The sequence below is a fragment of the Peromyscus eremicus genome, chromosome 2, assembly GCF_949786415.1.
Source record: "Peromyscus eremicus chromosome 2, PerEre_H2_v1, whole genome shotgun sequence".
NCBI classification, from domain to species: domain Eukaryota; kingdom Metazoa; phylum Chordata; class Mammalia; order Rodentia; family Cricetidae; genus Peromyscus; species Peromyscus eremicus.
This window is the reverse complement of record NC_081417.1, coordinates 162,748,296-162,769,511: the sequence shown is the minus strand read 5'-3', so window position 1 is coordinate 162,769,511 and position 21,216 is coordinate 162,748,296. Positions and strand designations below refer to the sequence as shown.

The following is a 21,216-nucleotide window of genomic DNA, read 5'->3' as shown; positions in this document are numbered from 1 at the left end:
GGGGAAGCTGTCAAATTTCCATAGGTAGTAATTAATGCTCCAGGGTGAGACCTAGTGGTCAGAAATAATAGGCTAGAACAAAACTCTGCCCCCATAGGCTTGTAGCCATGTCATAATGCAAAATGCATTGAGTCCAACTTCAAAAGTCCCCATAGTCTATAATAGTCTCTACACTGTTTTAAAGGCCCAAGTTCAAAGTCTCTTCTGAGACACAAAGCAATCTCTTACCTGTAAACCCTGTAAAATCAATAAAAAACCAGATCACATACTTCCAACATACACTGGCACAGGATATATATTGCCATTCCAAAACAGGAAAGGGAGCACAGTGAGAAAATACTGGACCAAAGCAAATCTGAAAACCAAAAATTCTGCATCTCCGTGTCTGATGTCAAAGTGCTATCTCCAACTCCTTTCAGCTCTGTTGACTGTAACACTTCTTTCTCTTAGGCTGTTTCCACTCCCTGTTAGCAGCTCTACTCGGCAGGTATCCCATGACTCTGGCATCTCCAACATCTTGGGGTCTCCAAGGCAATCCAGGCTTCACCTTCACAGCTTCACACAAAGGCCTCCATGTAGGGGCACCCTTGACACATGCCTGGCCTCAGGGGCTTTCCTTAGTTGCAGAGGTAGATTCCATAACCCATCTCTTCTATCCTGGACTTTAAATTTAGAACCACTGGCTGATGCCTCCAAGTTCTGCTGCTTGCTGGGGCAGTACACAGTTACCTCATTCAAATACATTTTCACCAGTTTTCTGTTACCGATGGTTTCCTTCACTGCTTAAACTTGGCTGTCCTGAAACCAGTTGTATAGACCAGGCCAGCTTCGAACTGTCAGCCTCTACCTTCTGAGTGTTGGGATTAAAGGCATGGGCCACTACACCTGGCCCTAAGCTTTTCTTCAATTCCCTTTCATAAGTTGGAAGCTTAGCTGGGTGTGGTCTTTCTTGAGATCACCACTCCTTTTATTGCACTTAGCATGAGTCTTTTCTTTAAACTGTTTATACTCCCTGGGTACCCCCTTTCTCCTCAAATTATACATTTAGTATTTTTTCCTTGCTCAGCTTGCTCCTTTTCATTATAGATCTGAATAAGACTACAAGACACAGTCAACACTAGGCTGTTTTGAAATCTTCTCTGCCAACACAATTACCAAAATTCTTCAATTTAACCTTGGCCAGATTTTAGACAAGGACTGAAAGCAGATACATTCTTCACAAAAATATCACAATAACAGTCTTTAGGCCACATATTAATATTCTTCTCCTCTGAAACCTGTAGTGGTTACCTTTCCACCAATGAACTTGAAGTACCAGCCCCTGGGGTGTGGCCTCAGGGCTACCATTAAGACCTGAGAGGCATGTACAGTACTCTCTTCTCTCCTTCATGGGCTTGGATGGTACAGAATTGGATTGGCAGAACAGTGTGGGACAGGACCTCAGCCTTCTGGGACCCTGTGATGATTTGCCTATTCTGTTTAATGAGTTGTCTTTTCCAATGTATGTCCTGATAAATTGATTATACCCCTTAAACAGACTCCCTTGGATTTTTCACTATATCTGGCACCCAACGTGGGGCACAAACCCACGACCCAACATGTGCAGCTGTGGACACGGTAGCACAGGCTTGTAATGTCAGTATGGAGAAGGGGAGGCAGGAGGATCAGACCCTGGGATTAAGAGCCTAGTGGTGGGCAACACCCTCACCTGTTTTGAATGAGGTTCCTGGGCCCCTTCCATGAGTCCATAAGAGCTACCTCTATGGTCAGACTGTGGTGAAAGGGCCGTGGTCTTCAAGGATGGGGCTCTCCCAGGCCACTAAGAAGGTCTGTCTAGGATCACCTGACCTGGCAGTGGGGAAAGAGGCTGTGTCGGTTTGAGTGAAATGGCCCCCAAAGAACAGGATGTTTGAGCTGGGGAAGGGACAGAGTGGGAGAGTGTTGCACGAATCCTAGATGGTCTTATAATAAATACCTGGAGCTAGATATTGGGGTAAATGCTGAAAGATCAGAGGAAACAAGCCACAGCCACTTCTCACCTCGCCATCTCCTCAGCCAAAAAGAGAAGATCCTGTTTCTATGAATCCTCAGACTGAATGCCTGAGTCCTCAGCAAAAGGGCCTCAGTTCCTGTCTCCTCTCACCTTATATGCCTTTTTCCACCCAGCCATATCACTTCCTGTCTCAACCTTCTGAGTGCTGGGATTAATGGTGTGTGTGCTTCCCAAATACTGGTAGTGAAGGCATGAGATCTCAAGTGCTGGGATTAAAGGTGTCACCACTGCCTGGTTCTGTTTCTTTAGACTGGATTAATCTTGTGTAGTCCAGGGTGGCCTTGAACTCACAGAGATCCAGAGGAATCTGGATCTTTGTCTCCTGAGTGCTAGGATTAAAGGTGTGTGCCACCACTGCCTGACCTCTATGGCTAATTCTGTGGCTAGTTCTGTCCTCTGATCTTCAGGTAAGCTTTATTAGAGTACAACAAATTATCACCACAGGAGAGCAATGAAAGAGATATCTTTATAGAGGGAGCCATTATGGATTTAGTGAGAAACCTGGTGCCAGGAAAATTCCCAGGAACTGGCTAAGACTACTAGCAATAGTGGAGAGCATGCCTGAACTGGCCTTCTGTAATCAGATGGTGACTACCCTAATTATTATCATAGAGCCTTTATCCAGTAACTGATGGAAGCAGATGCAGAGATCCACAGCCAAGCACCAGGCTGAGCTCCAGGAGTCCAGTCGAAGATAGGGAGGAGGGATTATGTGAGCTAGGCGGGGGTAGGGGGAGGGTCAAGATCATGATGGGGAAATCTACAGAGACAACTGAACCAAGCTCTCAGGAACTCACAACTTCTAGCCTGACAGCTGTGGAGCCTGCATGGGACTGAACTAGGCCCTCTGCATGTGGGAGACAGTTGTGTAGCTTGGTCTGTTTGAGGGACCCCTGGCAGTGGGATCAGGATCTATCCCTGGTGCATGAGCTGGCTTTCTGGAGCCCATTACCTATGGTAAGCTGCCCTGCTCACCCTTGATGCAGCAGGGAGGGGTTTGATCTTGCCTCAACTGAATGTACCAGGTTTTGTTGACTACCCATGGGAGGGCTTACCCTTTTGGAGGAGTGGATTGGGGGGGGGTCTCGGGGAGCGGGAAGAGGGATGGGAGGGGGTACTGTGGTTGGTATATAAAATGAAAAAGAAATTTAAACAAAAAAATTTTTTTTTTTTTTTTAAAGATTTTATTTATTTATTTATTATGTATACAGTGTTCTGCCTGCATGTATGCCTGCAGGCCAGAAGAGGGCACCAGATCTCATTACAGATGGTTGTGAGCCACCATGTGGTTGCTGGGAATTGAACTCAGGACCTCTGGAAGAGCAGTCAGTGCTCTTAACCTCTGAGCCATCTCTCCAGCCCACAAAAAAAATTTTTAAAAAAAGGAAAAAAAAAAAAAAAGAAAAAAGAAAATGGCCCCCATAGACTCACAGGGAGTAACATCAGAAGTGTGGCCTTATTGGAGGAAGTATGTCACTGGGGGGTGGGCTTTGGAGTTTCAGAAGCTCAAGCCTGGCCTAGTGTCTTTTTCTCTTCAGGCGCCTCTTTTTCCCACTGCCAGGTCAGGTGATCCTAGACAGACAGACCTTTTCAGTGGCTTGGGAGAGCCCCATCCTTGAAGACCACGGCCCTTTCACCACAGTCTGACCATAGAGGTAGCTCTTATGGACTCATGGAAGGGGCCCAGGAACCTCATTCAAAACAGGTGAGGGTGTTGCCTACCACTAGGTTCTTAACATGTGCAGTTGGGGATCCTTGCTGTGGACACGGTAGCACAGACTTGTAATGCCAGCATGGAGAAGGGGAGGCAGGAGGATCAGAAGTTCAAGGTCACCCTCAGCTACATTGTGAGTTTGAGGTCAGCCTAGGCTATGATGAGACCTTTTAAACCAACCAACCAACCAACCAACCCACCCCCTTTAAAATGATGCCTTAAGTTTATCTGTGTTTGTTTGTATTCTAGGCCTGCAGAATAAATGCAGCATGGGTCAGTCTGCCTCTTCTTGAGAAGTCATTCTACAGGGTGAATTCTCGGTTCTGCCAACAGCTTAGCATTTTCCAACTTCTTGGTAGGAACTAACTAATTCTGATAGGACTGTGAAGTGCACCCCTTCCTCAGCAGCTGGAGAAACCCCAGAACTCTGTGAAGTTGTTCCACAGAGTGAATTTTTTGTTCTGCATGTTGATAGTAAACTCATAACTCATTTTCAACAGTGTTTTAGAGACCCAGCTCTCCCAAGACTCTCTGCAAAACATTAAGGGCTGAGCTACTCTCACTACCAACTTCAGAGTGATTTATAACACCCTCCCCTCCTTTCCAGGTAGGGTTGCATGTAACCCAGGCTAGCCTATACTTCACATGTAGCCAAATGATGACCTTGAACTTGGGATCCCCTGCTTCTAATTCTCAAATGCTGGGAGATCCATCCTCGGGCCTTGTGTACACTGGGGAAACACACTACCAGCTGAGCTACATCTCCAACCCTATAGTTGCTTGCTCTTTAATTACTACTTTGAGTTGGGCATAGTGGTGCTTGCCTTTAATCCCAGCACTTGGGAGGCAGAGATGTGTGGATCTCTGAGTTCAAGGGCAGTCTAGTCTATACCATGAGCTCTAAACAAGCCAGGGCTGCATAGTGAGACCCTGACTCAGAAACAAAAACAGGACTGAGAGATGGCTTGGTGGTTAAGAGCACTTATTGTTCTTGGAGTGGACCTGGGTTCAATTCCCACTACTCACATGGTGGCTCATAACCATAATCATAACTCCAGCTGAGGAGGATCTGGTTGCCCTTTTCTGACCTCCATGGGCACCAGGCACACATGTGGTGCACCAACATACATGTAGGCAAAACACTCATACATAAAAGGAATAAATCTAATAAAAAACAAATGAAATAGGTATATAAAATCTCAAGATAAAAGTGACAAAACACTGAATGATCTTTTTACTGTATTAATGTACTCAAGGCAAATTAGCACATAAACCCTAAAACAATAGCAATAAAAATATATTATTTTGTAATTCTGGTACCTGAAAGAAAGACAAATAGAAAAACTATGTTAAAACATTAAAAAGTTGCAAATTTTCATTAAAGGTATTTACATTTGTATTCTAGTATCAGATGACATAATTCCTTTAAATTAGATTTAATAGAATCTTTTATGAAAATAATATAAATAAATATTAAATATCCACAACATATCATATGTGAAGCGTGAGAAGTGTTCCACATTTTGATATTATCAATGGTGGGGTTATTAGCTCCTTCCCTGAATTAAGCACAGTGGTGTGGAGCTTTGTGGCTGCCAATACCGCCAGTCACCTCTGCAGAAACTCATGATTCTGTAACAGGCAAACGTGGGAGCTAAAAACAAAGGATTCTTTTCTGTTCTGTTTAATTTTGAGCCAGAGCCTCATTCTGGAGCCAGGCTTCCCTTGAACTTGTGGTGAGCTTCTGACTCTGGCTTCCCAAGCGCCAGTTCAGCTGTGAGCCACTGTGCTCGGCTAAGAAGGAAGGATTTTTACAAATAGCTTAAGGTTACAACAGACAGAAAGCATTACAGGTATCCGTTTCTTAAGTTCTGAGGTTAACTTTCCATTGCTGTCCATACTTTGAGATGGGCTAGAAGACAATGGCCAGCGTCTGACCCGAAGGACCTCCTTGTTACCCTATGGTACCTGTGCTTGGCTTTCTCAGTCATTTCGTGCTCTCTCCACACTCAAGGCCTTTGACGGGATTCTCCTCTCAACAAACGCTGTTCCATTTGATGCTCTGGGCCAAGCACAGTAGGAGCTGTTTGCCAAAAGCAGGGGTGAGTTCATGGGATTAACTACCCAGCATGCTCGCTGCTTAGGCACCTATACATTTTTATGGATTTTGTTTTACATGGTTGGGAATTTTAAAGAAATATGCCATAATTTTTATAACACTAATTTTCTCAATCTTAGACATGTCAAAGGGGCATGAGGAAAACCTCAGGAAGCAGGCTCAGTGCAGGGCCTCAGCGGGCCACCCTTCATCCCATGGTGGCGACAGTGACAGGAGTTCCAGATAGACTCGGTCCTTCCCACAGATGCTTGTCTGACCAGAGCTCCTGGCAGGAAGGCAGGTGAGGATGCTGGCAGGTGTCTCCTGAGGTCTGAGCCACTGTTCACTGAAGCACTTGTGAGGGACATATTATGAATGATTTTGGAGAGTGGGTTCACTTATATCATGGGACGTAACACAACTCATTTGGAGGCTCTGGGCCAGCAAGGTGTGCGGGACTTGTCTTTGTGGGTTACAGGGTAGCTATGGCCAGGTGAGAATAGGGTAACCAGGGGGACATCATCCAAAATCCACTTAGAACTCTGAGCCACTGACATGTGGCATCAAGGTAGGGCTGTCAGTGGGGTCATGAGGATAGGTGTGCACAAGGAGCACTGGGCAAAGTGTGTTGGAGGGGCCTGTTCTTAGAACAGCTCTTTTGCTTGCTTTCCTTTATTGCTTGTTGCTGTATATGGCGTGACAACCTAGCAGACAGGCGCATGAGAGATGGCACAGCAGGCTCGGCCTGGCTTGCTGCTGTCCTCTAGGGCCACCAAAGGTGAGCTCAGCCCTGTGCAAAGTCCACAATGTGCAACAGACACCAGTGAGCTCAATGTTTAGGTACATCTCAGTAGTAAGGGAAGTGGGTGCTGCACTGCTGGTTTCCTGAGCAAGATGTACTTCTGTGCCTGGGCACTGACAAAGGGTCCAGCACTGTGGGACCTAGACTGGGAAGGGTTCTTTGGTCATATCCATACACTCTGTTCCTGTGAGAGCAGACACTGTGACACAAGAGGCCAGGGACAGCAGGTACCGAGCCCAGCATCACTACGTCAACACACATGGCTTAGAATGGGGAAACTGGCACAGCCCTGGCAGAGACAGAAACTGTCACTGTCTTGTGTATGTCCTGCTCGAGCTCTTACTCAGGCCCCCCTTTGGGGTGGGTATCTTGCTTCCAACCTTGGGTCCTGAGGTTCCTGACTTCGATGCTGCTGGGCCCTTCCCTGCAGTGGAGACAGATGCACAGGACACAGAACCACATGAAAAGAGGAACTCTTACCCACAGGTGGGCTGCAGACTCCACAGTGACCGTGAGGATTGCTGGGAGAACCCATACTGGGACAAGATACCCACATGGCAGTGGGAGAGGAAGACAAAGAATGCGAGGCACAGAAGGCCACCAGTTCAATGACCTAACTCCAGACCTATGTCAGCAGCCACAGTGAATGTGGCTGAGTGAATTTGACAAGGAGCCACGGACCTGTGCCCACTTACTTCTAAGAGGCTGGGTGAAGAGGAGATCTTGCCATGTGAGCCCTGGGCATTGCACCTTGTGCAGCCTGAGCAGGAACATGGGCCACTGTTTTCCAGTGAGCCAGGAGGGGAATGGAGGGCCTTCCTTGTATATAAGTACTGAAACACTGAGCTACAACCCCAGGACAGGTCACTGTTTTATCACATGGTGTCACTATATCCAAAGGTCTTTTGCCTTGGAGGCATCTCTTAGCAAAAGATGTTTCCTGAGAGGCTGTCTTAAATTTGAAATGGAATGCCTTAGATGGTGGGATGTAAAGAAGGCAGTGGCTTTCTCTGTGAGTGTAGTTAACATCATGTTTCTAAATCCTTCAGAGTGAGTCATATAGAAAGAGCCAAGGTGCAGCAGCTGTGGTGGGCCTTACCAGCCCCCAGTGAGCTGCCAGGAGGCATTTGTGAGGAGCAGCCAGTGCCTGCACTTGGAGAATGGGGTTAGCAGGTCAGCTGCACATGGACAGGAAGCTCAGGATGCATTTTGCCTAAGCTATAGCAGAACACAGGAGCCCCACATGTGGTTTATACCTCACCTTGTTGTGGGGCTGTGGCCTTGTAGAGAATGTGTGTCCTACGCAGGTTCATTGTGCAGCCGGTAGGGCCCATCAGATGCGCCTTCCATGCCTGCAACAAGGAGGAGGCTCAGCATGTTAGCCTGGTGGCTCCAAGGGACCTGGGGTGCTACCAGAGTAGACAACTCACTGTTCATAACGAGAACGAGGTGCTAACCAGTGAGAGGCTTGGCTCCCTGCCCTTCTTTGGCCTTAGCACCTGAGTTTCATAGGCTGGTGAGTATGCATTTCACATTCCACCCTGGATGAGTGGAACCTGAGCCCTGTGGCCATGAGGACTTATTTCTGCTGGCGGCTAGGAAGCACTAGGCAGTGGGCCCTTCCCCTGATGAGCTGCAGGTGAACATGTAGGTTAGCTAGTAGCTCCATGGCAGCCCAGGAGGTCCGCCTGCCCAGGCCCTGAATCAGGGGAACCATGAGTGGTAAATGGATGTTGTCATACAGGGCTAAGTAGGGTGTGTGTTGTATAGCACAGACAGCCAGAACAGGGAAAGCAAGTAACAGCATACAGCTGCTGACAGAGAGAGGGTATTAGTGAATGGCAGATGGTGGGCACAGAGGGGAGAAAGGAGGAAGCTGCTGACTGGTTCAGTACTGCTCAAGACAGACACCAGCAGAGCAATGGGAAGAGAGAGATGACCATGGGAGGTTGGGAGTGGGTCAGTAAAGACAGTGATTTAAAATGAAGGTTCCTAAATTACAAATGAGCAGTGGAAGGCAGAGTCTGTGGATGTACAGGTGTGAACAAGTCCTCCTGGCACAGGGTAAGGTAGGGGACAAGGACAGCAGCCTCAGTCTGTATGCAGTTCTTTGAAGATGCCTTATTTACAGACTTGGGGAAACCATCTATAGAACTCAAGCCCCTAGACCAGTGAAATGAAAACAATGCACCCAGGCATGTCTTCAGCAGGTGTCCAGGCTGGTGGAACTATGCCCTGGGCTCCAGAACAGAACCTGACTCTGGTTACCCAGTGCCCTGGGCTCTAACAGAACATCGACTCTGGTCAGACCCCAGGGGACTGGACCCACCGCCTCCAGTGTTGTTCGAGCTGTCCTAGGGTAGACACACTAATTTCATGTCCTAAGGGCCTTTGAGGTTGGTGAGGCTACAGAACTGGGGTTGGGGCATGCTGGGATTCCAGGAAGACAAGGTGAGAAAGGAGCACTGGCTGGGTGTGGATGGGAGACAGTAGTGTGCACTGGCAGGTTGTGACATGTAAGTGTCCCAGCTCTGTCCACTGTGGCTTGGCAGCAGTGGTCTTCCCCTGAGCTGAGCACTGAGGCCTACTGAGAGGGCCACACCCTTAGCAGGACAGCTGATTCTTGGTCTGGGCAGAATGTTCCAGATAGGAGGATGCTACCTAAGGCCATGTATGAGTCAGCTCCAAAGTCTCAGGAGACTAGGCGAAGGGGCCCTTGTTGTCCAGAGGTGATCATCCATAAGGACAGGGATGGCTGTGGCTCTGTATCTACTCTTATCCATGAGTTTAGCAAGACACTAAAAGCCGATAAGCTGCCACCTAGTGAGCGGGCCTGTCATTCTGAAAGCTGCCTAGTGTTGTGTAATAGTTTCCTTCAAGATTGAAACATTTCATCCAGTGGGAAAATTCCTTAAGCAAGAAGGTAAACAACTCAAAATACATTCCTCTTAAGTTATCCCAGTATAACTCATGGTTCACTAAGTTGGATTTTGGTACTGTACTATTGTGGGCTCCTTCTCTGGGGTGAATAGATGTGTATATCTCCCCAGGAAAAGTCACACAACACTGGTGATGAAGAAAGGTGACCTGAAAGAATATTGGGCTCTATAGCATCTCCTGGGGCAGAAGCAGAGCCAAGAGAAGGTCTCTAGAGCTGCCTGGCATGGAGGGCACCACCACTGTACTGTGTAGACAGCTAGAAAGGGGTAGATCCATGGGTACCCCGGGCCCTGCAAGCATACCCAAACACCAAAGGCAAAGTCCATGCCAAAAAGCTGCCTGTGTCACCATGCTATTTACTGAGGACAGGAGGAGAGCATGTCACTGAGAAGGAAGAGAACTATCAACCACTATGGGGAACATTTTGTTACTCCAAATGGTTATGGGCTACAGACCCGCCCATGATGCCAGCGAGGCCTGGATCCACACATGAAAGCCATGACCAGGAAGTGTAAAACCACAGTGTCTGACTTCCCAGTGACTGAGACTCAGCTGTTAGGAAGCCAAGAGGGCACTATGCTTCATAACCACCATCCTAAGGATATGCCCAGTGCTTCCCTGCTGCTCCCTCTCAGCTCAGGCCTCCTCACCTCTTCTCCAGGGGCAAAGTTCTCATGACACAGAGGACATCGGTTTGCCACCTTCTCCGATTTGGCAGCTGAAATGATTTCAACAAAGACTTGGTTACTTGGGTGAACTCTCAGGGAGAGGAAAGATGCATCTAATCCCACAATGCCCAGGCCTGACCCCCAACAGTAGCTGGACCATGACCAGGGAGGACACCTGGTGACCAGATGACACTCACGGTTGCACTCCTTAGTTTTGATGTGCCTGGGAAGCTCGTCCTTGGGAACAGCCTCGCTGCAGCGGTGGCACTTCCCAAACCCGTCCCTTTTGTCACATTCTGTCAGCAGGTGTTCTGTCAGGCTGGATATCTCAACCACCTGGACCCCAAAAGACAGAGCAATGTGACTTCTGTGGGGCAGTGCAGACCGTATAGAGAACAGGGCAGCTCTTCTGGGTCCTTTGGTATTTGACCTACAGTGTCTGTAGAGACCCTGTGTCCTTCTCATGCCACCTTAGTGCCATGTAAAGGTCATGGGAGGGGGTGGAGCTACAGTTGATTTCAGTGTCTGCTGTGGCTCTGGGTTCAAATTCTGGCTCCCCAGTATCTCTAAGAATGTGCATATAACTCCCACTCATCTAACACTTGGTAGGAATACCTTCCACATAGCCATGGCACCACACACTGTTGAAGAGGCCAGTCGCACACCTGGGGCTTTCAGAATTTCTTCTGCCAGGCAGGGGTGTGAGTGTCCAAAGGGTAGGACCTGCCCTCTTACACTCTTCCCTGTGTGGCAGAGGAAACAGAACACTCCCCATCTTGTCTTCCTCATTTGAAGAGAGAGGATCAGAGCAGGAGAGAAGTAGATTAGGGCATGAACCCTAGGAAAGACTGGTAGGGGGACAGCCCCAAACTAAAGACTTCTATTGTGGGATATCTGTACACTGTGTGAAGATGTGTTGCTGTGACTGGTGTAATACAAAGCCGAATGGCCAATAGCTAGGCAGGAGGTATAGGCGGGACTTCCAGGTAGAGTGGAAGAGGAGATAATTGAGGCACTCAGGAGACACCATTGAAATGCAGAATGAGTCGGAGACACAGAATGGGGGATGAGGTTGTGCTTCTGTTTCCATAGGAAACGAAAAGCTATGGGGATTCCTTCAAAATGATCAAAGATCAGATTTGACTAGGGGAGTCCTCCTGAGGATCTTGGCTGCAGACGTGAGGGAGGAATCCAGGAAAGACTACAAGACAGGTGACATGTATGCTGATGCCCTCTGCATGGGAACAGCTCTGAGATGGTATGAGACATGATACATCTTGCTGGCTACAGAGTCATCATGACTTATTATTACATGCCATCCTTTCATATGGCATGGATAGAGGTTTTATTATACAGTCCAAATGGACTTATAAAGTTGACAATTGCCTTTTACCTGCTCAAACATAAAGCAGAAAATCATCTTTAGCTGACTTGTACACACTGCACATTCCATACTTGTGTTAATGCAAATATATGTTACTATAAAAAATTTGTGTTTTCAGAAAAAAATGACTAGACACCAATGAAGATAAGTAGCCTAATGATCCAGCTTCTCAGAATGCCTCTGTTACAGTTTCCTCAAAATTCTGCATCTAGAACAACTTCAAAGCTGTTAGCTGAGATGGTCCAGCCTCACAAACTACTCCAGCCAGGACTTCAGAAAAGCTCCACACTTTCCCATCATACAGAGACTAAGCAAGCAAGCAAACAAACAAATAAATAATACAGCTAGATCTCCCAGGACTTGACCATTATCTCAGTTTTCTTAGGATCCCCTAAAGATGCCCCCAGACAACAGGAAGCAGTCTAGAAAACATGCTGGCCATATTCCCAAGAGGTGGGGTGGATGATTCTTGGTGATTTGATGGGTTATGTATGTTTACCATCATTTAGGGGAATTGGTTACAAGTTGTTATTGATCATGGTCAGGAAAAAAAGCTGAGCAAAGGAGATTAGATTCAGGGATCTCATTTTGAAAAAAAAAAAGGGGGACATAGGAAGGATAGGATGAAAGGGTAGATTATCAAATCTACTTTTAAACTAAAAAAGCAACTACCAGTCTTAAATATTTTACATTGGTATAGATTTTGAGATATTGATACAAATATAAGGTTATTTTTGTTATAGTGAATATATGTTTCCACTCTTGCTTAAGGTATTTTTTTTCATATTGATACAAAATTAAGGTTATTTTTGTTAGAACATACTGTATATATGTTTCTACTCTTGTTTAAGGTATTGTACCTATGCAGCTCATTTTAAAATGTAATGTAACGTTCTAGTCCTTAAAGGCTATTATTAGAAACTGTCTAAGATAATTAAGAAATGTAGGCTAGTAGTTAGTCATCTATAACAATCAAATTTGTTGTCATGTTAGGTATGTTTTCAAGGTCAAACAGATATATTTTAAATAGATGGTCTTCAACCACTTCAAAGACCTACAGAACATGGCATTTAAGATGTTTTAATAACATAAGATTTTTCATGACAGTTAGACACATGTGCTTGATGGGCATCAAAGAACCTCCATATATATGGAGTTTGCTTTCATTGTGGTAAAGCTAGCCATTTGGGCAAGAAACTGCCCTTGCCTATACTGCTGACAGTATGTTGTTCAAACTGGACATGCAGGACACAAAAGAAAGCAACTGCTGAACTTGGCCAAGACAAGGTAGGACAGTTCTTCAAAATTCCTGCTTCACAGAAAAGTCTGTCAGATATTCTAGGTCTGTAGGCTGAAGACGGATGCCTCAATGTTGCAGAGGAACCTTGAGTGACTGTCCAGGCAGCCAGCTGTTTCTGTCATTTTTACAATTTTGGAAGTTGCTCTGTACTTCCTGTTTACTCAGGTAATATTATATCCTTCTCAGGTCTCTGATGGGGTTGAAGATGAGATAGTTATAGTTACAGTTTTCTTTGTTACCAAATTCAGAAAAGAAACTCATATAAGAGATATAAAGTTTATAAAGGTGGAAAGACATAAAAGTCTAAGTTGTTTATCTAAGAAAATGTTTTAAGATCTAAAAGCATATTTTTAGGATGGTAATACAAGTTATGATAAAAAATGTTTTAGGTATAAAATGTTGGATTCATCCAAATAGAATAGATAATAAAGGAATTTCTCCAAATTCGCCAAATACAAAAAGACTGGACATTGTAAATGTATTTCTTACTCGATAATTGTCCTTATTGTGTATAATTTTATTGTATTAGAATTAAAATCTTTCCTTTTTTTTTTTTTTTTTTTTTTTAAAAACCATACATCTTTTTATTGTTAAGTCAAAGAGGTATCAAAATTAAAAGCAAAACTTACAAGGTAAGACTTAACAAAACTACTAAGGAGCATCAAAGGAAGTGAAAATGGAACTAGGCGCAGGGCAATTATGAATCAATGAAACAGGAAGGATAAGGAGAGGGTGAACAGTGAGAATGTGCTGAAGTTCTAGGGGAGAGGATCTGCTGTTACTGTGATCTCTCACAAGCGCCTAGGTAAATGAATAATGATTTCTAAACTCCACTATGTGCTTAAGAGTCATCCTCTCCATTGGCGCTGTCTCTGTCATCCTCTCCTTCCTCAGCCTCTTTTTCATCATCCTTGATCAACTCCAGCTGGTCATCCCCCCGATCTTCATTGTCATCATCATCCAGCAGGTCACCCTCCTCAGCAGAATCATCTGCACCGGCCTCAGACTCCATCTTCACATTAGTCTCATCTTTTTTCACAGAGGCACTGCTCTGCTCTTCTTCAGACTTTTCATTCTTCATCTCTACTGGGGATGAGAAGGACAAGTCTGCTTGCTTGCTTTGTTCCTTTTCAATTTTTTCCAGGCTTTCCAGCAGAGAATCTACTTTTTGCTTTATCTGAGTCAGCTCCTTCTTGATGGCCTGAAGGTCATCACCTTTCAACTTTCCGGACTTAGATGAAGATCCCCGTTGTCCACTCTTCGAATTGAATCCACTTTTCCCCCTTCGAGAGGTGTTTCCAGAAACGCGCTGACGTTTAGAAGGTACCACAGCTCGGGCAATCGGAGGAGGAGGAGGAACACGTGCTGGGTAACTGTACATCCTGTCATAATAATCCCGTTGAAAGTCATAGTCCAAATCAAATGAGGAACCGTACATCTCCGCTGCAGATCGTTTCACACCTGCTTTTCCTCGGTTCACTTTTGGCTCTGCAGCCAGATTAATATCTAAAACCTGGCCAGCAATCATTCTGCCATCCTCTCCAGCTACAGCAGCTCGGGCATTTCTTTCGTTAACATACTGGACGAAGGCAAAGCCCTTATGCACAGAGCAACCCACAATTTTGCCATACTTTGAAAAGATTGCCTCCACATCAGACTTCTTGACCACAAGTGTATTGAGATTCCCAATGAATACACGGGAATTCATGGATCGAGGGTCTGTTTTGTTGGTAACATTGCTAGCCATCTCCTTTGATTACAAGGTCTCTCACAAAGCTCAAGCAAAGTTCCACTAACTTATATATTTCAAGTGATTTGTAACCGAGAAGACGGAGAGAGAGAAGAGACTGCCTCTCCTACGGCGGTTCCGTGCCGAGACGCCGAAGCTACAGTGGGCAAAGCAGCTCACGACCGTTCGCTCGCCGTCTCTCCACAAAAATCAAAATCTTTCCTTTTTATTTAGACAAAAGTGGGGGATGTTGTGGGATATTTGTACAATGTGTGAAGATGTATTGCTGTGATTGGTGTAATAAAAAGCTGAATGGCCAATAGCTAGGTGGAAGGTACAGGCAGGACTTCCGGGCAGAGAGGGGAAGAGGAGATAATTGAGGCGCGCAGGAGACACCATTGAGACACAGAATGAGTTGGACACACAGAATGTGAGAGAAGTAAAAGCCATGTGGTAGAACGTAGATTAACAAAAATATGGGTTAATTTAAGTTATAAGAGCTAGTATGACAAGCCTAAGCTAATGGTCAAGCTTTCATAATTAACAAGTCTCAGTGTCATTATTTGTGAGCTGGCAGCCCAAAGGAAAGTCCGACTATAGATTTCCATTCAAAAGACATGTGGAGACAATGAAAAGACAGACATGGCTGAGAAGGAAAGAAGACGGGCGGGCCCACTGCATCTAATGGACAGACGGCTATACCCAGATGGACAAGGTGACAACAGAAAGGCACCTAGCTGTGGTGGTATTGTGTTCCCCAAAATACTGTGCACCCTAATAAATTTATCTGGGTTCAGAGAGAGAACAGCCACTAGATACAAAGGCTAGAAAATGGTGGCACTCACACCTTTAATCCTAGCATTCCAGAGACAGAAATCCCTCTGGATCTCTGTGAGTTCAAGGCCACATTGGAAATGGCCAGGCATGGTGACTCACGCCTTTAATCCCAGGCAGTGATGGTAGAAAGCAGAAAGATCTATAAGGCGTGAGGACCAGAAACTACAAGCATTTGGCTGGTTAAGCTTTCAGGCTTCTAGCAGCACAGTTCAGCTGAGAGCCTCGGAAATGAGGACACAGAGGCTTCCAGTCTGAGGAAACAAGACCAGCTGAGAAGTTGGCCAGGTGAGGTTAGCTGTGGCTTGTTCTGTCTCTCTGACCATCCAGCATTTCACCCCAATAATTGGCCCCGGGTTTGATCTTATTAATAAGAACTTTTAAGATTCATGCTACACCTAGCAAAGATGGCCACTGACCAGTGGACAAAGGGCGCCCACCTCAGTCACAGGCAGTGTGCAGCATGTGAGAACAGAAGTGCCAGGTGGCCAGGACTCTGCAGTATCTCTGGATACCAGTCCAGTAGAAAAAGTCTGTACAACAGGACCAGGCTAGACATGTAGCCCAGGGCTGTGGTCATATCGATACGCCATGATTAACCTGATCATGGCCATTGTAGAGCAGAGAATGCTGTGCTGATCTTGAACCCAGAGTTATGGCAATAAAATTATGCAAAACAATACACCAACAGCCTGATACATGGTAATGGATGGAGCTGCAGCCCTCGCCTGAGATTCCGCTCACCACTCCTGAGGTCATCCTGAAGAGGCCCTAGAGTAGTACATGGAAGTGGAAGGTCCACTGACACAGCTCTGTGAACTGTACCAGCTGCCATGAGTAGCCTCAGGAAACTCACTGGCTCACCACGCCAGGCAGAACCGTCTCTTTGTTCTGTTGGTGTCCTATCGGGGAACAAATGCTCTGTATGTCTCCACAGGAAAATCCACACAGCACATCAGAGCTATAGACATGAGAGAGCCAAAAAAGTCTGGGAGAAGCAGCTGCATTGCCTGCTACAGGCTGTAAGAGGCATCTGCAACTGAGGCTGAGCCATCTAGGGCTGGAACATCCACAGGGGAATCTCCATATGCCTGTCCTTGTGTGGTAGAGGGTGGGACACCTTTTTATAGGAGGTCCTGAAAATGGCACTCAATCAGAGAACACAGTACACGCCTTCAAGCAGCACACAGGGGGCAAGACTGGAAGCAGGCCACAGTGGTGCCCATCACCTGGCTACTTGCTGGAGATGGAGGGCCAGACAGTGTCACAATGCCCATGGGCCTCTGCAGGACAGATGACAAGGAGGTGCTGCTGATCCTTTCCCCACTGCTGTGGAGGAATGAACGCTCATGAGGTGGAAACCACTCCAACTTCTTTCCAAGAGGCCTTCAGAGACCTGCCTACTCTGTAGAAAGGTCTCACTATAGCCTTCTAATAGACCTAGGAAGGCATTGTACCAGCAGTCAAATAAGCAGGTAAAGGGTTTAAAAGCAGAAGACACCCTGTCCCAGGAACCATAAGGCTCCCGGTGGAAAACCTGAGTGCTCTGAGTGGGCTACCCCCCTACAATCTGTAGACCCTTTAGGCCACCTGAACCACACACACTGTTGGCTGCATGCCAGAAGCATGTGCTAAGTCCCTACTGCTGTAGTAGAAAGACATGGAGGAATCCAGCTAGGATCCTCCCCATTGGCTGGCTAAGGCAGTGCCAGAAAGTGCTATGCAGGCTACTGGGAAGGTCTGTCACAAAGGTCCTGCACAGCTATGAACTCTGCTTGCTACGCTACAACATGCCAGGTCCTGCTAGTGCAACAGCAGCCACGTTCTATGGTCTAGCCAACAGTTTTCTGACAGGGTTAAACCCCATTCTACAGCAGAGAACTCAGGTAAGCCAACAAAGACCCATAGTGATGAGGCCATGGGCCCCAGCGGGGAGGCCACTGCTACTGTTTTCCCAAATGATACGTCTGTCATAGTGTCTTCTGAGCATTTGTGTTTATGTCTCTAGATTATTGCTACTGTGAGCTGTGGTCAAGGGCACTTCCATTTGTAATGAGTACCAGTTACTTCAGAGAATCCTAATGGGCCAAAATGCTGAGGATACATGTCTGCTGCTGTGACATGTAGAAGGACAAACTTAATACGGCTGTTAACTCAAAAACATCTTCTCACCGAACTTACTCTCTTTGAGCCTTGGTTAGGTGGGAAAGCACTGTTTTTACCCTACAACCTTGTCCCAGAGTCTGCTGAGCCATGTAAGGGAACAAAAAGGGAAGTTCAACTGCCTAGAAGAGACAAGTTCATGGAACTGGTGCCGCAGATGGTGTCTATGAACCAGCCACTGGCTTCTTTCAGCCCAGCATGACCCCACTGCCCTTGTGTCCTGGCCTCTGTTGATCGAGGGTGAACACATTTCTTTGCTTTCTTGTGTTGGTGTAAATTGTTGGTTGCAGTTTCCACCTAACAGTGGTAATATTCTGTATTACCCCACAAGCTCCGAGAACACAGCAGAAGCGGGCAGAAAGAAGGCAAGCCCTGGAGGATGTGGTGTGGTAGTGCAGCTCTTTCCTCTGGGCTTAATGTAACGACTGGCCCCAAGGGGCAGAGACTGTGGTGACCTACAGAGTACCTTGGCCCCACACTTATAACGATGAAATAAGAAATGACCATCATGATCAATAGGTCTGGGTGATGGTCATGGAGCTGTTACCATCCAGAGGCTCCACTCACTATCCCTGTTCCCACATCAGCCACACACGGTCTTGTGTACTGTTCAGTAGACAGTAAGTGGAAGCTTGACTGAGGGCTGGGGAGTGGGAATACTTTTCAGTGCTGCATCTGTTCAAGGGTCAGCCATGAGTAACTAATAAATTAACTGGTAAGTCAGACTTGGAGCATCCGAATTAGTGTCCTGGCTGGGGACAGTGGGTGTTTCTTTATGTTTCCCAGGAGACTGCCAGAAGCAGAGCTATTCCCAGCAGTTCCAAACTGGAACAGTCAAGCGTATGAATCAATTATGGTCTATGCAAAGCACAGACATGGCAGTAGGCAATCGGACACAGGAGAGCATGGGCCCACACTGCAGGACTCCACTTACCCAAGTCCAAGCAACAATGTTGTGAATACCATCGAAGTGGGATGGAGATAGCTTGAGTTGAGGGTGGTAGAGACAGTGGCTGACAGAGCCAGTCCCTCTGGGCCACAGCATGGACTCTACTTTCCTTACAACTTTCCCTTTGAAGCTTCAAAGATCTGGGTTACCCCATGCTTTGGTCTTTTTGTCAAAACCTAGGTGTCCTAGTGCTCAGCACCTGACCTGCCTGCAGTGGTCACCTGTGAGTGGCCATAGCCCATGCCCAGCACCTGACCTGCCTGCAGTGGTCACCTGTGAGTGGCCATAGCCCATGCCCAGTACCTGACCTGCCTGCAGTGGTCACCTGTGAGTGGCCATAGCCCATGCCCAGTACCTGACCTGCCTGCAGTGGTCACCTGTGAGTGGCCATAGCCCATGCCCAGCATCTGACCTGCCTGCAGTGGTCACATCTCGTCAGCATGAGGCAGTGTTTCCAGTAGTGCAGGTCCAGACCCTCTTCTGTGAAGGACTCATTCCTCTCCCCACAAAAGATGCACAGACTACAATGAAATAGAAAAGCTGGAAGTGAAAGGCACGCTCTGGTTACCAGGACCACTCAACCCCTACTGTGTTAGACTCAGGACCCCCCAGACCCCTCCTGTCCTGAAATGCCTGGTGCTCTGAGGGCAGGCTGTACCTCTTGGGGAGGATAGCAGGGCTCAGGGTCCATGCATAACGCCTGGAGAAAGGACCTTACCAAACAGCTGGCATAAGTCACAGAAGAGCTAGAGGACAGCCCAGGCCCTTACAGACTGGACCTGCTCGTGGACAGGATGTCCACGGCAACTGTTATGGGGCAAAGGTGGGGCTGCGGCTGTGGCAGGCCCAAGTCAGTGTGGTTTGGCTTAGGGCCGTTTCCAGGCTTTGGAATCAGGAAGAGTCATCCAGAGACGGAGAGTCACAGTGAGCCAGGGAGGAGATGCACGCCCAGGGCCTCTCCATGGCCCCATGCAACAGACACAGGTGGTATCACTCACTTATCCAAATAGTGGTTATCTGGGATTTCTGGAGTCTCAGGTGGGGCACCTCTCCTTCCTTGAGGGTCTGAGCAGATTAAAAAAGCACAATTTAAGTAATGTTTGGTTGAAATGTTTAAAGTTTCAGCAAAAAGTAGTAATTTTAAAAAATGTCATTTTGTTTTATTATGAACCCAGTGGTAAGGTGTACACACAGTTTGTATCCAGTTAGGGCTGCAGAGTCAAGAGAAGCAGCTTCTTTTTCTTAGGAGTCAAATCTGGGCCTTGCCCATCCATGGAAAGCACTGCTGCCATGTGCTACACTGCAGCAGCCCTGGTGTGTGGCCAAGGCCTTGCTATGTAGCTTGGAGTCGCCTCCCACTTGCTGCAGTGCTTTGAGTGAGAACAGGCTCATGTTTGAACACGTGGTCCCCAGCTGGTGGAACTGTTTGGGAAGGATTAGGAGGTGTGGCCTTGTTGGAGGAGGTGTGTCACTGGGGGCAAACTTTGAAGTTTCAAAAGCCCATGCCATTCCCAGCATCTCACTCTCTCTGTGTCTTGTGCCTGCTGACTGCTGCCATGCTCCTGACATGACAGTCATGGGCTCACCCTCTGAAACTGCAAGCCCCACATAAACTTTTTCTTCTACAAGGTGCCTTGGTTATGACATCTTAGCACAACAGAAAAGTAACTAAGACACTCACCATCCTCCTGCCTCATCTGCCATTCCCTAGCTCATATGTATGACACCAGGCCTGTTAAAGGAAGTGATTTTGTTTTGTTTTGAGACAGAGTCTCACTATGCAGCCCTGCTGGCTTAAAACTTATATAGCCCAGAGTGGCCTCAAACTCACAAGAGATCCCGTCACTGAGTCCTGGGATTAAAGGTATGTGCTTGACAAAGGAAGTGATTTCATTGTTGAGTTACCCTGATTGGAATTTGCTCACCTTGATTCTTGAGCTTCATAGCGTCATTCTCCTAAACACAAAGACAGAAATAGTCAGGAGTGAACTGCGGCTGGGAGCTGCAATATATCCAGGATGCACTATCCTCAAAGTACATGTCTGGATTTGTTTGTTATTTCCACCAAAGAGTAACAGAATTCATGTTTTTTCTATTTATTTATTTATGACAGTCCCATCTGCCTGTCAGTCTGTCTATCTACCTACCTACCTATCTATTACCTATTTATGTATCTACCTACCTATTATCTACCTACCTACCTATCTATTATCTATCTATCTATCTATCTACCCACCTACCTATTTATTATCTATCTATCTATCTATCTATCTATCTATCTATCTATCTATCTATCTATCTATCTATGACAGTCTCATCTATGCAGGCCAGGCTAGCCTCAATATCGCAATCCTCCTGCCTCAGCTTCTACAGCGCTGTAATTAACTCAGCTCCACCAAACTATGAAAGAGGCATCAGCAATCTTTTCAAGCCAAACCTGGTGGTGAGCACTTGTGATGTTGGCACCTGTTAAGCAGAAGCAAGAAGGTGACAAATTTGAGGCCAGCCTGGGCTACTTGATGAGTTCTAGGGTAGCCTCAGCTACACCGTGAGACTCCATGTTAAATCAACAACAACAAAAC

At 46.6% G+C, this 21,216-nt stretch overlaps 2 protein-coding genes across 2 annotated transcripts in view; both read right to left on the bottom strand.

The window, feature by feature from the left end:
* Positions 1-4,986: 4,986 nt before the first annotated feature.
* The window catches only part of Cep104 (centrosomal protein 104), a 32,767-nt gene continuing 16,537 nt past the window's right edge, over positions 4,987-21,216 (bottom strand). Inside the window, exons 13-20 of the mRNA XM_059255931.1 lie at positions 20,560-20,590; positions 19,633-19,699; positions 19,047-19,155; positions 10,473-10,611; positions 10,258-10,325; positions 7,929-8,019; positions 7,011-7,091; positions 4,987-5,850 (exon numbers count right to left, since the gene is read on the bottom strand). Of these exons, the coding sequence (XP_059111914.1) occupies positions 5,777-5,850; positions 7,011-7,091; positions 7,929-8,019; positions 10,258-10,325; positions 10,473-10,611; positions 19,047-19,155; positions 19,633-19,699; positions 20,560-20,590 (660 nt within the window). The 3' untranslated portion in view covers positions 4,987-5,776. The remainder of the gene's footprint in view (positions 5,851-7,010; positions 7,092-7,928; positions 8,020-10,257; positions 10,326-10,472; positions 10,612-19,046; positions 19,156-19,632; positions 19,700-20,559; positions 20,591-21,216) is intronic.
* LOC131904363 (heterogeneous nuclear ribonucleoprotein C) lies at positions 13,519-14,891 on the bottom strand. Its single transcript, XM_059255485.1, has 2 exons — positions 14,782-14,891; positions 13,519-14,735 (listed from the first exon to the last, which is right to left on the bottom strand). Exon 2 carries the CDS (start codon positions 14,704-14,706, stop codon positions 13,801-13,803), a length of 906 nt encoding a protein of 301 aa, XP_059111468.1. The 5' UTR covers positions 14,707-14,735; positions 14,782-14,891; the 3' UTR covers positions 13,519-13,800.